General features: G+C 40.0%; 1 protein-coding gene across 1 annotated transcript; it reads left to right on the plus strand.

Moving 5' to 3' along the window:
- The first annotated feature begins 50 nt into the window (after window positions 1-50).
- Window positions 51-6,720, plus strand: NDUFV3 (NADH:ubiquinone oxidoreductase subunit V3). The gene is made up of 3 exons (XM_042809672.1): window positions 51-165; window positions 2,231-3,109; window positions 6,460-6,720. The coding sequence occupies exons 1-3, from the start codon at window positions 51-53 to the stop codon at window positions 6,624-6,626; spliced, it is 1,161 nt and encodes a 386-aa protein (XP_042665606.1). The 3' UTR covers window positions 6,627-6,720.
- Window positions 6,721-14,976: the final 8,256 nt, after the last annotated feature.

A 14,976-nucleotide genomic window follows, 5' to 3' on the forward strand; every position in this document is an offset into this window, starting at 1 on the left:
CCCGGAGCGGCCGGGTCGGCCGCTCCGTGCCTCGGTGAGGCCCCGGGCCAATGGCTGGGAGCTTAATGGCTGTGTTTTTTCAGGCGGTGCAGCTGGAGGCCTGGGGGCTCCGAGGGGCGACGCTGTGCACCCGGCCAGGAGGCTCCGGGACGCCGCCGGACAGTAGTAAGATGCTTCGATGTTAATTTTCCTGCAGCTTTCTGGTTTCAGAAGGTGCCAGGAGACCTGTCTACCTCTTTCAACCGTCTGCTTTCCCTGCATATGGTTATGTTTAGTCTATGTATGGAATATAGCTATCTTTTTCATGCTCTAGCTAGACCAGGGTGTGCACATTTTGGCTGATGGAATCAGTGATGGGGAATTGACCTGTAAGTTCTGGATACCACCTTTCTGAGCGTGAACCTGTTTTAAACACATATCAGTAATCATACTAATGTTACACCCTAAGTCGCTTCTGATAATAATATTCTTGTTTAGAATGTGTTGTTCTTCCATCAGAATCAGTTCAGTAATGACCAAATACAAATCAGGCAGCGAAAAGTTTGAAATACCCCAACTAAAGAGTAAGCTTATGATTATGAGTTGAAATGTGACTTTTCCACATATCTAAATATAAGTGATTAAAGTATTTTTCCAGCAACACTGCTTCTTAATGCTCAAGTTGAATGCTATCTGCTTTCTTCATTTCTTAGGACATCTTAATACTAATACTTCAGCTTTTGCTTTGGTTTTGCTCGTATGTCTTCCCTTTGAGCATTCTTGAGTTCTTTCTCAGCAGTTCTTTGAGACCTTTTTAGCCTTGAGGGATGCTTTCTCAAATATTAGATTATACAGGTTGCTGTGCTTTGCTGTTAGTCTGGGCAGGGAGTCAGATGTCCTTCAAATGCAATTACCAGTTCTCTTGCTTCCCCTATCCTCTTTCCCCACCCTGTGCCTTTAGTCCAGCAGAGATACATGTCTGAAATTCTCTGGAAGTATGACCTGAATAGTAAACTGATTCTCTATTGTTTGCGTTTATTTTAAGAGCTCTGTATCTCTATTTCTGGCTTTTAATTAGACGTATCTGTCTCTTCTGTGATATTTTTATCTCAACATTGTTAAAAGACTTGCTTCTATTCAGAGCTACCTACTTACAGTAACTCCTTAGGTCATACAAGGTATTACTGTAGAACATTAGTAAGGGAAAAAACCTGTAGTCTACCTCACCTTACGTCCTGTGAAGTAGGACTGGGCTTCCAAACCGTGCAGATATATCTGCACAAAAGTGTGGAAATCAGCTGAACTACACTACAGGTTGGAAAAAAAAAAATGCAACTCCTATGGATGGAATGGACTTTCCTATAGCGAATAACAGTAGTGAACTATCTTGTTAATGTGCTCTCAGTCCTTTTTGTCCTCCTGTTTTCTCTAACAAAAATAGTATTTGCTGTTGATCTGCTTCTGGAGCCTCTGTGAGGGAGAAGAAACACAGATTCAAAAGCATCAGGAAGTCTTTTAAGACTTTTTAATGAAGACTTTTTAAATTTCAAACTAAAATGGGAGTGGAGATAGAAAAAATAGTATTAAACTGAGATGCAGCTCAGCTGGTAGATCACACAGACCTATGAACTGGTAATACTTTCATGTATGGCCTCAGGTATCTCTTGTACTAGTCCTAGTTCCTTGACAGTCATCCTTCCCTACTGCTTACAAGATAGCAATAGCCAACTTCTTGCAATAGCTAGATCTGTTTACTATGTCTTCTGCTCTGCTAGCCTGCTTCTGGACAAATATTTGAAGATCTCTGCTGACAAGCTGTCTGAATGTTTGCCTGAGATTAGAAGGTGTTTGTAACCATCTCCAGTGATGCAGAATTGAAGCACAGAAAAAAAAAAAAAAAAACAACTCTTGGAAAGAAGCAAAAGGCGTTTCAGCATCACAGCAGCAGAAACTGTTCAGTGCTAACTAGTGCTCTAGTTTCTTTAGCTTAAAATGCCTTAGAGCTTTCTGCTTCATGTCTGTGTTCACTTTAATAACTTTGTAACTTGCTTTTTTTTTTTTTTTTGCTAGATTGTGTCAGAAAGTTAAATTAAATGGCTATCATTGCTTATTAGCCGAATGTATGTATAATGATGATAATCATCTTTGTGCCATTCCCTTTATGTAGTGGCACCACAGGGAGGCACCATGATACTAGCCACCAAGGCAACAGTTGAATTTCCTAAAATGTTGTCTTCTAACTCTCACCCAGTATCTGCAAAAGAAGGTGGGAGCACACTGAATACTAATCCAAAGGAAGCTTCAAAACCTGATGAAGATCTGAGAATGTTGATGTCAAAAAAAACTGTGGTTGCATTTCCTCAGCGAGTGATTGTTTCTTCCCTTGAGGAGGCAAGACTCAGTAAAATTGCAAAAAGAGGAGGCATAAGGAAAGAGCTAGCTGAAGAAGAAACTTCGTCTTCATCCAGCTCAGATTCAGATTCTAGCTCAGATTCCGAAGAAGAAAATGATGATGGTGATGAGTCAGGAGTTTCCTTTAAAACCAGAGTGGAGTTTCCTAGGCGAGATTCCATCTTTTCTGAGACCACACCAATAAAGACATCACAGCTACCAAGAGTTGACTTGTTCCAGAAAGACCACAAAGAATACGTAGCTAAGAAGAAGCCAAGCAAAATTGAAACTGATGTACCTACTATCAAGAAAGTTGCATTTTCTAAAGCATCAGTTAGTCATGAAACATTAAAATCCAAAGCAAGAGACCCAAACACAAAATCAACTCCAAAAGAAGCAGATCAGCAGAAGCTAGTTTTAGAACCACACTTGAAAAAAAAACAAGTCTTGACAGATGCCACTCTGAAACCTGATTATTTGGAGGAAAAGTCCCCGAGAGCCCAAATGGCAACTACTCAGCTGAAAGCTCCATCAGTGACTCAGGAAGGCAAAAAGCAAAACCTGATATCTAGAAGGGAAGGAAAAAAAGTAAAGGAGACACAGAAATCAGAAGCAGTACAGGTAGCTTCTCCTAAACAGGAAGAGGAGATTTCTGAAAGCACAGCGTTGGTGATGGGTACGAAGGAAGAGACTGTTCAGGAAGCAGGAGTCCAAACTGGAGAAAGCAGCACCATAGATGGTACACCTTTAATTTGTTTGATCTATGTTATAGATTCTTCTGGGTTAGGGTGTATTTTTTAAAAATTGTTTCCAAGTCATCTCTGTGATTGTCTGATCTTTATACTGAAGCTAATGATGTAGCAGTGTCTTTCTAGAAGATAAATTCTTGTTCACTGCTAATTGTTTTAAGAGCTTTGTAGCACTCAGTTTCCAGTTACATTGTGAAAGGAAGCTGTCTTCCTCTCACTGTACTTGCAGTTTCATAAACCAGTTGTTACTGATAAAAATGAAAACAAAATTATGAACAAAATGAACAGTTTTGTATGACAGAGCTCATCTTCCTTCTTCTTTGTCAGAAAGTTTTGGCAGCTTTCCTTCTCTCTCCTCCCTTTTTTCTCTTGAGCTCTTACAATGCTTCGGATTTCAATAGACTTCAAGAAATCATAGTGTAATACCAGGAATGGCTGTTGATTGTGAAATTGGTAGGTTTTAAGAAAGTCATGTTGAAGTAACATAGGGTTGACCTTGCAGCCTAACTCTTGTTGAGAAACAGAGAACAAAAGGCGCTGTTTTTTTGGTTGGTTGGTTGGTTAGTTGAGTTCTTTTGGTATTGTTTTTTGTTAGTTTGTTTTTAGGAAAAAGCATCATGCCCTCCCTAGCTGTACTTTCCTTTCCAGCTTGGCTTTCTTAGTTGCCACCAGTCTTGTTAACTTCCCTTTTGATCTCATTCTGCGTATTTAAGTAGTAAATTCTTCTCTGTCAAAATCTTTTGTGACTTGCCATTCTTCATTTCAAACTTAGACAGCATCCTGTTCTTAAGATCACCCTTTTGATTGCTTCTTTGAATTTAAAAAAAAAAGAAAACAGAAAAAAAAAAAAAAGGAAAAACTTGCTTGAAGCAGAAGCAGCATCATTATAAAGCTGTAAGGATAGCATCTTTCCTATAATATCCTTGAAGAAGTGGCCCTACAGGGTCTTGGTGGACAGCAAGTTAAACGTTAGCCAACAGTGTGCCCTCATACCTAAGACCAACAGTATTCTAGGCTGTGTTAGGATGAGTGTTGCAAGCAGGTAGAGGGAGATAATTCTTTTTGCTCAACACTGGTGGAGCCACACCAGGAGTGTTAGATCTCCAGTTCTGGGCTCCTCAGCACATGAGGCATGGAGAGATTCAAATATGAGTAGGAGGGGGATGACTTGATACTGAAATGTGCTCATGATTCATAGTAAAGCTTACAATACCTCATAGATTTATTGAACAGCTTTCACTACTCTGACACTGACTCTGACACTGTAAATTCGGAGTAAAATTAAGCCTAATGTGACAAACTTTTCCTGTAGATCTGTGTAACAGCCATGTTGCAGATCTCTTGTCAACACAGCCACACCAGCAAAACCTTTGGGATAGACCTGGCTATTCTGAGAAAATCACTTTGCTATTGAGCTCCTCTTGCTGTGTGGAGGTGGTGGGGCTGAGACAGCAGAAAATTTTCTGCTAGCTTTATGCTGAGTCCCCACTAGAGGACTCTGCTGTTGTGGCTGTGCGGGAAGCAGGGATTAGTACAGGTAAGTTAACACACCTTTACTGCTGGTGAAACATCTTTGGGTGTCAGGAGTAGCAGAGTGAAACCTAATTACACTGTTCAGCAGCATTGCTACTGTCTTTAGGGTGTTCTCTCTTCTTTTTGAGACCTCCTTTGGAAACAGCTACTGCTTTTTCATGTTTGTTGTTCACATTTAATGATTCCTTTTGTAGTCTATAATTCTGTCCTGTTCCTATATTATTTCACTCATCTGCAGCAAGTATACTGAAGACGTAATAGTTTTAGTAGTTTTTAATTTAATAGTTTTTCTCATTACAAACCTAGATGTTAAGCTGATGTCATCCACTTGGTAGAACAGACATGCTATGCAGTCAGCAAAAAGCTGCTGACTTCAGCTGCTCAATAAGAAACAAAATAGCATGGTAACTCAGAAGTATCCCTCTGATTCATTTCAGAAGGACATCCTGAGATATCCTTGCTCTTTAAGAGAGAAGGCATGGAAGTCTCGAGTGCAAGGAGAATGAAGTCAGAGATAAATTTTTCCTTTGAGAAGCCAAGTGCAGTGTATTTGGGCAGAGAAAGTGAGACTCCATCTGCTTTTCTTCCTGAGCATCTGTCTCTTAATTTGCAGCAACTGTCTCTTGCAGGTTCAATGTACACTTCCCTACGCTTCCTTGTTCTTGGGGCTATTTGCAGCGAAGCCTATATCATCTGGCTTTTATATGTGTAGTGGTGTCTCCTGTGAGCTGTCTCAGTTGGAACTGAGCAGCAGGGATAGGGGTATTTCTTTTTCATAGGTTGTGTGTTGTTTTGCTGAAACTGTGCCTTACTACAAGGCGTTTGATAAGCAAGCCATGCTAAATTTTATGTATACACGCTCTTAAACCAATAGCTTTGCATTGCAATAATTGTGTCATAATTAAAGGGAAATTCTGGTTCGAGTTCTTGTATTTTTATTGTAGGCTGTTGCATTATAAAAAGAAGCTTAATACGGTCTAACGTAAACCACTACATGCAAATTTATACGAGGAAGCTTTTCACTAGATTATGCTTATGTCTTTCCTATTGCTATAACTCTGAGCATACGAGAATAAATTAATATTGGGAATAAAGCTTTATTTCTTGCAATCTCCTTGGTTGTAAAATCAGCCCGTACCAGGATCCTTTTATGTAAATATTACTGCCTAAATTTGCATAATATTTTAAAAGTGAAAGAATTAATGTTGGTTTTAATGCGAAATAAAGAGTTCTGAGCAACACTATTGGATTGTTCTTTTAGGAAGAACTGGTTACAAATTTTGAAAGATTCTATCACAATTGCTTTTTTTCTGAAAGAAAGAAAACGTGTATCAAAACCTTATAATATATTATTGTTAGTATGAGCACATTTGAAATTAAACTGAAGATATCAGTAATTCAATCATTTTCCCCGTGGAAAAAAAAAAAGTCTTCAAAATTCAAATGAGCTGTTCTGTCCAATTCTCTCCCAGCATTAGGTGGTAGTTTGGATTTGAAAACCTGTGCTGTATTAGATGGCTTGTACAGATTCCTGTTCCCCTGTTGCATAGTAATGTGCTTCTTTAGGATCTTTAGGACCACAAAGATCATCTAGTTTCAACCCCCTGCTATGTGCAGAGTCAGCAATTAGCAGACCAGGCTGCCCAGAGCCATGTCCAGCCTGGTCTTGAATGCCTTCAGGGGTGGGGCATCCACAGCCTCCTTGGACAACCTGTTCCAGTGCATCACCACCCTCTTGATGAGGGATCTGAATGTTGCCCTCTCTCATGGCATTCCTGTAGTCACCAGTTACTGTTTCTTTTCACAGAGGCTACAGCAGCTGCTCAGCCTGCTCCAGAAGAATTTGATAATTCTACCTACAAGAACCTCCAGCACCATGAATACAACATCTATACCTTCATTGATTTTCATGTGGATCTCTCAAAATTCAGGCAACCTCAGCCATCTTCTGGAAGACCATCACCAAGGCACTGAAAGACCCACAATTAAATGCACAAGCAGAATGATAAATTCTTCTATTTAGCTCTAATGTATCATCTGTATAAATCAATAAATGCATGATAAATAATGCTTGAGTTTTCAAACAGTTTTTGGTTCTTGGAGTCCCTCAATTCCTGATTTTTATGATCAAGCTACAGGTCAATGAATCATCAACGAATAAAAATAGGCTTTTTAACTCTGAGTGTACACACAGTGTGAAACTGTCCTTACTTTTCCATGTTACCAGAATTTTCACATTGACCGTGTACTGTGTTGAAGGAAGTAATGGCTTCTGTGGATGTGTCTGTTCAAAAAGGGCTGTAATATTGCATGGTTTTAGCAGGTATTGCTGGAGATGCTCAGGACCAGGTTGGAAGGGGACCTGGGCAGCCTGAGCTGGGGGAGGGCAGCCCAGCCCACAGCAGTGGGGCTGGAACTGGATGGGCTTTAAGGTCCCTTCTGACCCAAATGATTCAGTGATCTCCATAATGCAGTGGGCTGTTCACCTTGCACACAAATGTTTTGTGATTTAGAGGTTACTCTTACTCTATTTTTGGATGTGAAATCATTGGCTGAAAGCAAGTCGCATTTGCCTCTTGTGGCAACAGTGCATGTTGTATGTTAGCAGATGAAGGAATCTCAAGTTGTGTGTTATTGTAAAGGGGAAATGTAACAAAACTTACTCTTCTGCTGAGCATGCTAGCATCCAGGCAGTAGTTGAAGCCATTTAAAGTATATGAAAACTTCAGTGAGCAGCTAGTATTGAATTATACCACATTGATCAAACTTTAAGAAATAACATACTTATATGAGTTATATTTGCTTGCTATTTAAATGTGACCAAAGCAGCATTAAGGAAAATCAGCTCCTATTATTATTTTTTCGCTGAGACTATGTTTCTGTTCCCACTTTTTTTTTTTTTTTTTTGCTCCACAATAAAAATTAACATGGTTGTGTCCAGCTCCTCTCTTGCTCTGCAGAAGATGTGATAAATGAAGCACTTCTCAATCTGTACTATCAGCAGTTACAGTTGGTCTCAGTAATTTTGTATTTCCATCCTATTAGTAACAGTCTTCTACCTTCTGGGAAAACTGCCTTGATGACCACCAGCTGTTGTGGGTTTGGTTCCATTTTGGCTTCTTGTTCATTTCATTTTTCGGTGTTAATTGGTCTTTGTGTGGTTGTACTTGCAATAGCAGACAGGTTTTCTATCACCTGTCTGTATTCTTTCAAGCAGCAGAATATGCAAGATCAAAGGGAACATGGAGTCAGCTTTAGTAGTCTATCTGGATACTGGGCACAAACCCCTGGGTGCAATTACTAGAACAGCTATTTTGTACTCCGACTTGGCAAAAAATGTGGTAAGAAGGATCAAGAGGCCTACATCAATCTGCTGTTTAGATTTTTTTAAGTCAGAAACCTCTGGCGAGCAATTTTATTGTCCTGTAAAAACTAAAAAGCATATTACTGACTGTAACTACGAAACTTTAAATCAGCAAACGCATAAATCCACACACTTAGGAATAAAGAGCAGAAAGTTGCTCTGAGCCACTGATGGTACCACGTGCACTGCACTTGGGAAAGAAATTTGCTGTTAACATTAAAAAGATGAAAGAATAAAGAAATGGGTCTTCAGAATGAGCTCTCGGACACTTCCCTTATTAAGTGCCCACTGGAGGGCCACTGTAAAGCTGCTGTGTTTTGTCGTTAGCTGAAACTCAGCGTAGTATGTAGGTTAGTCTGTGCTAGTGTGTAAATGTGTTCCCAGTTGCTTATTTTATGATGACTGGAGGAGGCTGCAAGCTGCCAGAATCTAAACAGTAAAAGTAAAAATTAGATGGTGCCCATTAATATGCTTATGTGTTTGCTAAGCCTGCTCACGGTGGTTGTGATTGTTAGCTGTTTGGAATCAGAATTACTCACTTAATGCACTTTTTATTTCTAAGGAGGGTTGGTGTTACAAACACTGAGTTAATCAGCTAGGGAGGAGTGGGCTGAAACTGAAGTGTCTTGTCTTCACTCAATTCCAAAGTTCTTCTGAGGTGGATTTGCAGCAGTATTTTAATCTGTATTGATGCCAGGCCTTTTGCTCCCCTTTTTCAGTGATTACAGAAAGAAGTAGTGTTGAATGCCCTCCGTGTAATCCTATTTGAGTGCTTTGTGGGGCTATCTTTTTGCACCTCTAAAGTCAAGCTTGAAAGTCAAGCAACTTCGTAATTCTAGTATGTTTGGTACGTGTGTGGCATACACTCTGTTCAGTGAATCAGTCTGAGAAGGAAAATAATGTAAGGAAGGGAAGAACACAGACTTTTTCCCACTGTTGTGTCCCAGACTTCAAAGAAAAAGGCTTCATTTTTTTGGTCTTTGACTATTATCTGATGTTATTGTGTTTGAGTCATATGCTAGCATTTAAATTTCAAGCAGGATGTGATACAATATGCTCATATTCTGTGATGTTATGATGATGAATAACTCCCTTGTTCTGCCTGGCACTTGTCAGATACAGTCAGGAAGCTTGTTTTAAAGAATGCAGAGTCTGGGATACTGACATAATTCCTGGAAACTCTCAAATGTGAAAGAAAGAAATCAAGTCACAGCTTGGGTTTTGTGAAAATCAGTTGTGGAGATCCAGCATAGAATGCAGAAGTGGGCTTTTCAGTGGAGGTACTGTGTCATTATGGGAGTACATGAAAATATGGAAAGTGGGATTCACTGATTTCTCATTAAAGAAGGTGAAACTCCTGCTTCCTTTATTGAAGGGAGCAGTTTTCAAACAAGTCCTTCTAAGCTTTTTTCATGTAGCAAATGAGTTACCCACCAATAAAATTGCTTTCAATGATTCTCTTGCATGTAAATCTTTCAGAATGAAATTATGAACCCGGAAGTTTATGGATAGTGGTTGAAAACTCAGACCCTAAGGTCCAAGGTAGTGATGAAAGCAGAGATTGTGCTGATTACTTGAGGTATTGCAAGGTCAAGATTCTTTCTGTCCTTGTGGTGCCTCTTTTGGCAACCAGTCATGATAGCCAAAGCAATCCACAATGCCATTTTGAAGACATGGGACTTTTATCTGGAGATCTTCCGAAGTATGTCCTTAGATTTCAACAATCAAGACACATTCAGTGCACCTTGCTCTGCTTGCCTGTAAATTTATAAGCCATAAAAGATTTGCCTATAGTCTTTTCTCTACTGCTTAAGCTACTTGCACAATTATGTTGTCCACTCCTATCTGAGGATGGTACGTAGTCCATTTTACTACTCAAGCTAATGGGAACACAAGAATACTATTGTTGTCCCAGTCTGCTGAAGATCTGTAGCAGAGCAGGACTTCCCATCTTTATGCTGATCAGAATCCCACAGCTCACGACTGGGTTCAGGTGAGACTTTGTGGCCTTGAGGTATTCTGGGAGAAAGAATGGGGGAAGCTTGTGAAAGCAGCTATCTCTTCCAAACAGCTTTAATTCTTGAGTTGGCCCAATCAATGACTACTCCCATCCCATGAGGGAGGAAGTAGAAAGCATGCTCACAGCATCCTGAAGGATTGTAACATCAGAATGATGGATACTGTGGTTGGAAGCAACATCCTGAAACTAGGAGTCCTCTGCTCTGCATCAGGTGCAAGTAGATCTGGTTGCCCCGGGCCTTGTATGCTTGTTTTGAGTATCCCCAAGCATGGAGATTCCACAGTCTTTTTGGTCACCCCCAGCATTTTAACATCCTCACAATTCAAACAAAAAACAAAACAAAAAAACCACAAAACCAACCAAACAAACAAACAATCAAACAAATTTAAAAAAAAAAAAAAGCAACAACCAACTGATTTCAGTTATCTAACTGAAATGTTTGGGATTGTTACTCTCATCCTTACTGCTCCTTCCCTACCACTTTAACTTCATCAGAGAAGGCAGTCAGCTCTGTCAGGTGCTACTGACTGCCTTAGGTAGTTCTGTTTTGACTGTTCCCAGTGATCTTTTTGTCCTTCATAAACCTGGGCATAGGTCCTAGGAGGATTAGTTTTACACTGTTCCAAGGAGCTGAGCTAAGGATGGGTAAGTTGTAGTTTCCCAAGTGTTCTTTCTTATCTTCATTAAGCAGGCTTCACGTCAGCCTTTTCCTCAGATATCAGGAGCTTCACAGAGTCCCCATGACTTCCCTAAGGTGAAAGAAATTGGCCTTACTATGGCCCAGCATCCTCCACACCCTTGAGTACCTTACCTTGTACAAATGTATCTTAGTGCTTGTGTGGTAACCTTAGTATTCATCTCAGTGTTACACTGTTCACAAGACATTCTGTTTGATATCTTTTAGAACTGTAGAATCATGAAGGTTGGAAAAAAAACACTGAGATCACCAAGTCCCTACTGTTGTTTTTTTGCCTGCAAATATTTAATTACATTTGGAAATTCACACCCATCTCTGAAAGTTTTGCAATATATGGCACATTTGGGATAGAAAACAATGTGTTTACAAATAGGGCAGACATAGGTTTAAATGTCTGTCCGCAGTAATAAAGTATCCCACAGACTTTGGGTCAGTATAAGGGGTCTATTGATCAGATGCCAACATTTTGGGTGTGCCTGTGCTCTCAGAAATTTTTTTAAATGTGTTTCAGTGAATCTGAAGCCTCGAAGAATGCAGCCTATAGGCCACGTGTAAATTCCTAATGCTCGCAGAACTCATGCCATGTATCTTAGTGACAAGTAATGCCTAAAATTCATAGCAGCACTCTTTTTTTTCTTTTCTTTTTTTTTTTTCCAGTCTGATATTCATTTCAAATGGCAGTATCCCTTTCCAAATCTGAGTGTTCTGTCTAAATCTGAGTGTTAAGTCTAGATAGTTCCTGAAGCAGTCAATATCCAGCAATTTAAAAATGTGCTAATTAAGATTATTTGTGCTTTCCAGTTTAGTTGGTTGGGTTTTGTTATGTTTTCTGGTTTTCTTCTTGTCTCTCTCTGTCATTATGAGGTGATTTTGTATTATGTTTTGCTGTTTGCATGGAGGAGATGGATACACTTTCTTTATAAAGTCAGTGATAGTGACTGTCCAGCACTGGAGGGGGAATGTGCAAAGCACAGCACACCTCATACTGGATAAATGCCTAGGGCCTGCATCAAAGAAGAGAGCAAATCTTACTTTTCCCTGGAGGCTTGGAAAGGGTTTTCACAGAGCCACCTCTTGAAGCTTTCATTTCACATTTTCATGCACTCTTTTGTCCTAAAAACATCTCCTATGTTTAAACCATTCTAATACTTTGGTGCTTCCCAAACTCTCCTGGAGTGTTCTTAAAAGTGACATATATTCTGTTCTGTTAGGGTGGAAAGAAATGTAAGGAGAGCAGGAAAGAAATTCAAAATATGGAAAAGTAAAGGCTAATGTAGGAACTGAGGGCATGGATGGTCCCTATGACTCAGGTGTTGGACTGGTTCTGTATTCATTTGTGAGGCCCTTGGCTGCTGCATAGCCTTTGGCAAGTTGCATCGTTTCTTGGGTTCTCAGCCCTGTTTTACAGGTGTGGAGTTAGTGGTCCCAGCTTTCTCTTTGCACCTCACATCTATTTACAGAGCAACTCAGACTGAAAACTAGTGAAAAATACTTTTTTTTTTTTTTTTTTTTTTTTTTTTTTTTTGCATATTCTATATCGTTTATGCATATTGTTCAAAAACTCTGAGCTAATTCAGGTCCTCTCAGGAGATGTGATAATCATTAAGCCTACAACACAAGTACATTTCAGATAGCCTGCACAGAAATTCCAGCAAATTTGAAATTGCATTCAGGCAATGGCAGGGCAGTTTAGATTTTTTTTTTTTTTTTTAAAAGGGGGCTTTACAACTGTTCCAAATACAACTTCCTTATAGTGGAAGACTGTTAACAGACAGGAAAAATTGGGGAGGTATCCAAAACCAGCAATCCACCCTGGTGAGAAATCCAGCTGCTGGGAAGTGGAATGGTGCTGGAATTCATACCGGCTTGTTGTCTCTGGACACCAGTCAATGGCCTCCATCTTCTGTATCACCCTCCCATTAGCAATAAGGATTCGGTAGTTTTAAACTCTTTCTCTTGGTGGCTTGGGAAGGAGAAGGAACTTTTTCTCTCAAATCCTGAAGAACCTTTCCAAAGCTGTTATCCTGGAGGAACACCGTTGCTCTACTCCGCTCCTGAAGATGCTGTGGGGCAGAAGTAAATTCACAAGCTGTCTGCTTACTGCTGGGCACTCTGCATTCTCATAGCCTCCTTCCTCTGTGAGTAACTCCAAGATTTACCTTCAGGACCAACTGGTGCTGGGGAAGAAATATGTTTGAGAACCTCAAGAACCTCAAGAGAGACACCCCGTCCCGTCTGCAAGTTTGAGGTGACTGTAAGAAAAGACAAAAAAAAGACAACTACAGAAAAAAAAATTGGGAGTTATTTTCTTTCATTTAGTTGGGCTTTTTTTTTAAAGATTTTCTCCATAGCCTCAGGGAATGGGGCAGCTATTTTTCTGGATGTTAAGATTTCGGGTAACAACAGCACGGCTCCAGCTGCTTGGGCCTCAGGCTTTCAGCTATTTACCAGTTCACGTGTGCTAATGTTCAGAGACCTGGCAGTGCTTCAAGCAACTGAGTGTGAGTGCTGGGCTTCCTCTTGCCCTTTGACTCTGTGGCGGCCGTGCTGCTGGCCCTACTGTTCCCCTGCCCTCTGCCTCGGTGGAGGACCAGCCCAGAAGCACTGAGGAGACAGCTGGCTCGGAAAGGCATCCTTGCATCACGTCACACTCGGTAAGTGATCGCTGCTGTCAGAAGGAGTAGGGTTTTCCCTTTTTTTAATAACTGGGATAGAGGTGTTGTGCAAGCTGACCACAGGGATCCTGCTGTATCAGCAGGCAAAGCTTCCCACTCCTCATTTGTGAGGTGATTCTGAAATGCCGCTCACACTGTAAACCTTAAAAAAAAATCTCTGCTGGATGCCTTTTGAAACCCCTTTAAATGAATTGTTTGCAACCTTGTCAGGTTATTTTTTTTCTTTCATTTTTCATGTTTATGTTGTTCAGATGTAAATATTAAAAGCAACACAAGCAATAAAGATGAGTTGCCAGTAAAATAGTCTGGCCTCTGACTGTGCAGAGGAAGCAGACTGATTCAAGAAAATATTTTCTGAAAGTCACTTTTCTAATCACAAGACTACTCTAATAACTCTTTCTTATTTAAAATAGGTACTATTTTCTATCTTACACATTGAACTTAGAGTGGAAGTGCAAGTTAATCAGCACCCTGCTTCCTCAGTGATACTGGTATTATGAAGGGTACCAACCTGGTTGAGTAAAAGTGAATGGAAAGCATCAGGGAGGTATTTCTGAGGCTCCAAAAAGGGTTTGCGAGCAATAGATGATGAACTAACATGAAATGGTACTTATGAGTATATGGGATGCTGGTAAAATTCTGGCTCCAGATGAATCGAAGGAAAAATTCAGATAGACTTCTGTAATGCCAAACTTTTGCCTTGTCTCTTTAAAACTCTTATGGTGAAACTCATAGGGAGGTATGTCTTGCCCAGTTTGCATTTTGTAAAAGTATACACACGTCGAAGACTCACTGGTAGGGGATCACGTATGGGATTCTATCCTTGAAGTCGCTAAGCCGGTGAGTGTATTTTGCACCTATTTATGTTGAGCGTGTTCAGCAACTTGCATGAGGAATGCCATATCCTGAAGGGCTGACTTCATAATTTGCAGCTGTGTGTATTTCCTTCATGCAACCACACTAGTGTTTCTTCATTATCATTGTTATTTTAAAGGTTTCAAAGACTTCTCTTTCCTTAAGTCCCGCTACCCCATGTTCCACATTCTGACTTGTTAGATTTCAAGTCTTGGCTATGGCGTTGAAGCTCAGGTTGCCAGCTGGGAACATCTGGATAGGTTTGAAATCTGTGCATATCAAACTCAAATCTCTTAGCTGTACATTTTGAGTCTACATTTTCATTCCTCCTCTCTATCTCTCATTCTGTATCATCTTACTTGCACGAATGTATACAGTCTCATTATAAAAATGCTTTCCTTGTGCACAGTATGTTTTATTTTTACAGCTTTACATTTGCTTTCTTTCTCTCTCTCTCTCTCTTTCTATCTCTCTCTTTCTTTCTTTCTCTCTTTCTATCTCTCTCTTTCTCTCTTTCTTTCTCTCTTTCTCTCTTTCTTTCTTTCTTTCTTTCTTTCTCTCCTTTCTCTCTTTCTTTCTTTTCTTTTCTTTCTCTCTTTCTTTCTTTCTTTCTTTTCTTTCTCTCTTTCTTTCTTTCTTTCTTTCTTTCTTTCTTTCTTTCTTTCTTTCTTTCTCTCCTTCCTTCCTTCCTTCCTTCCTTCCTTCCTTCCTTC

The sequence above is a fragment of the Centrocercus urophasianus genome, unplaced genomic scaffold (genome assembly GCF_019232065.1).
Source record: "Centrocercus urophasianus isolate 14NV4802_14NV808 unplaced genomic scaffold, USGS_Curo_1.0 seq_12, whole genome shotgun sequence".
NCBI lineage: Eukaryota > Metazoa > Chordata > Aves > Galliformes > Phasianidae > Centrocercus > Centrocercus urophasianus.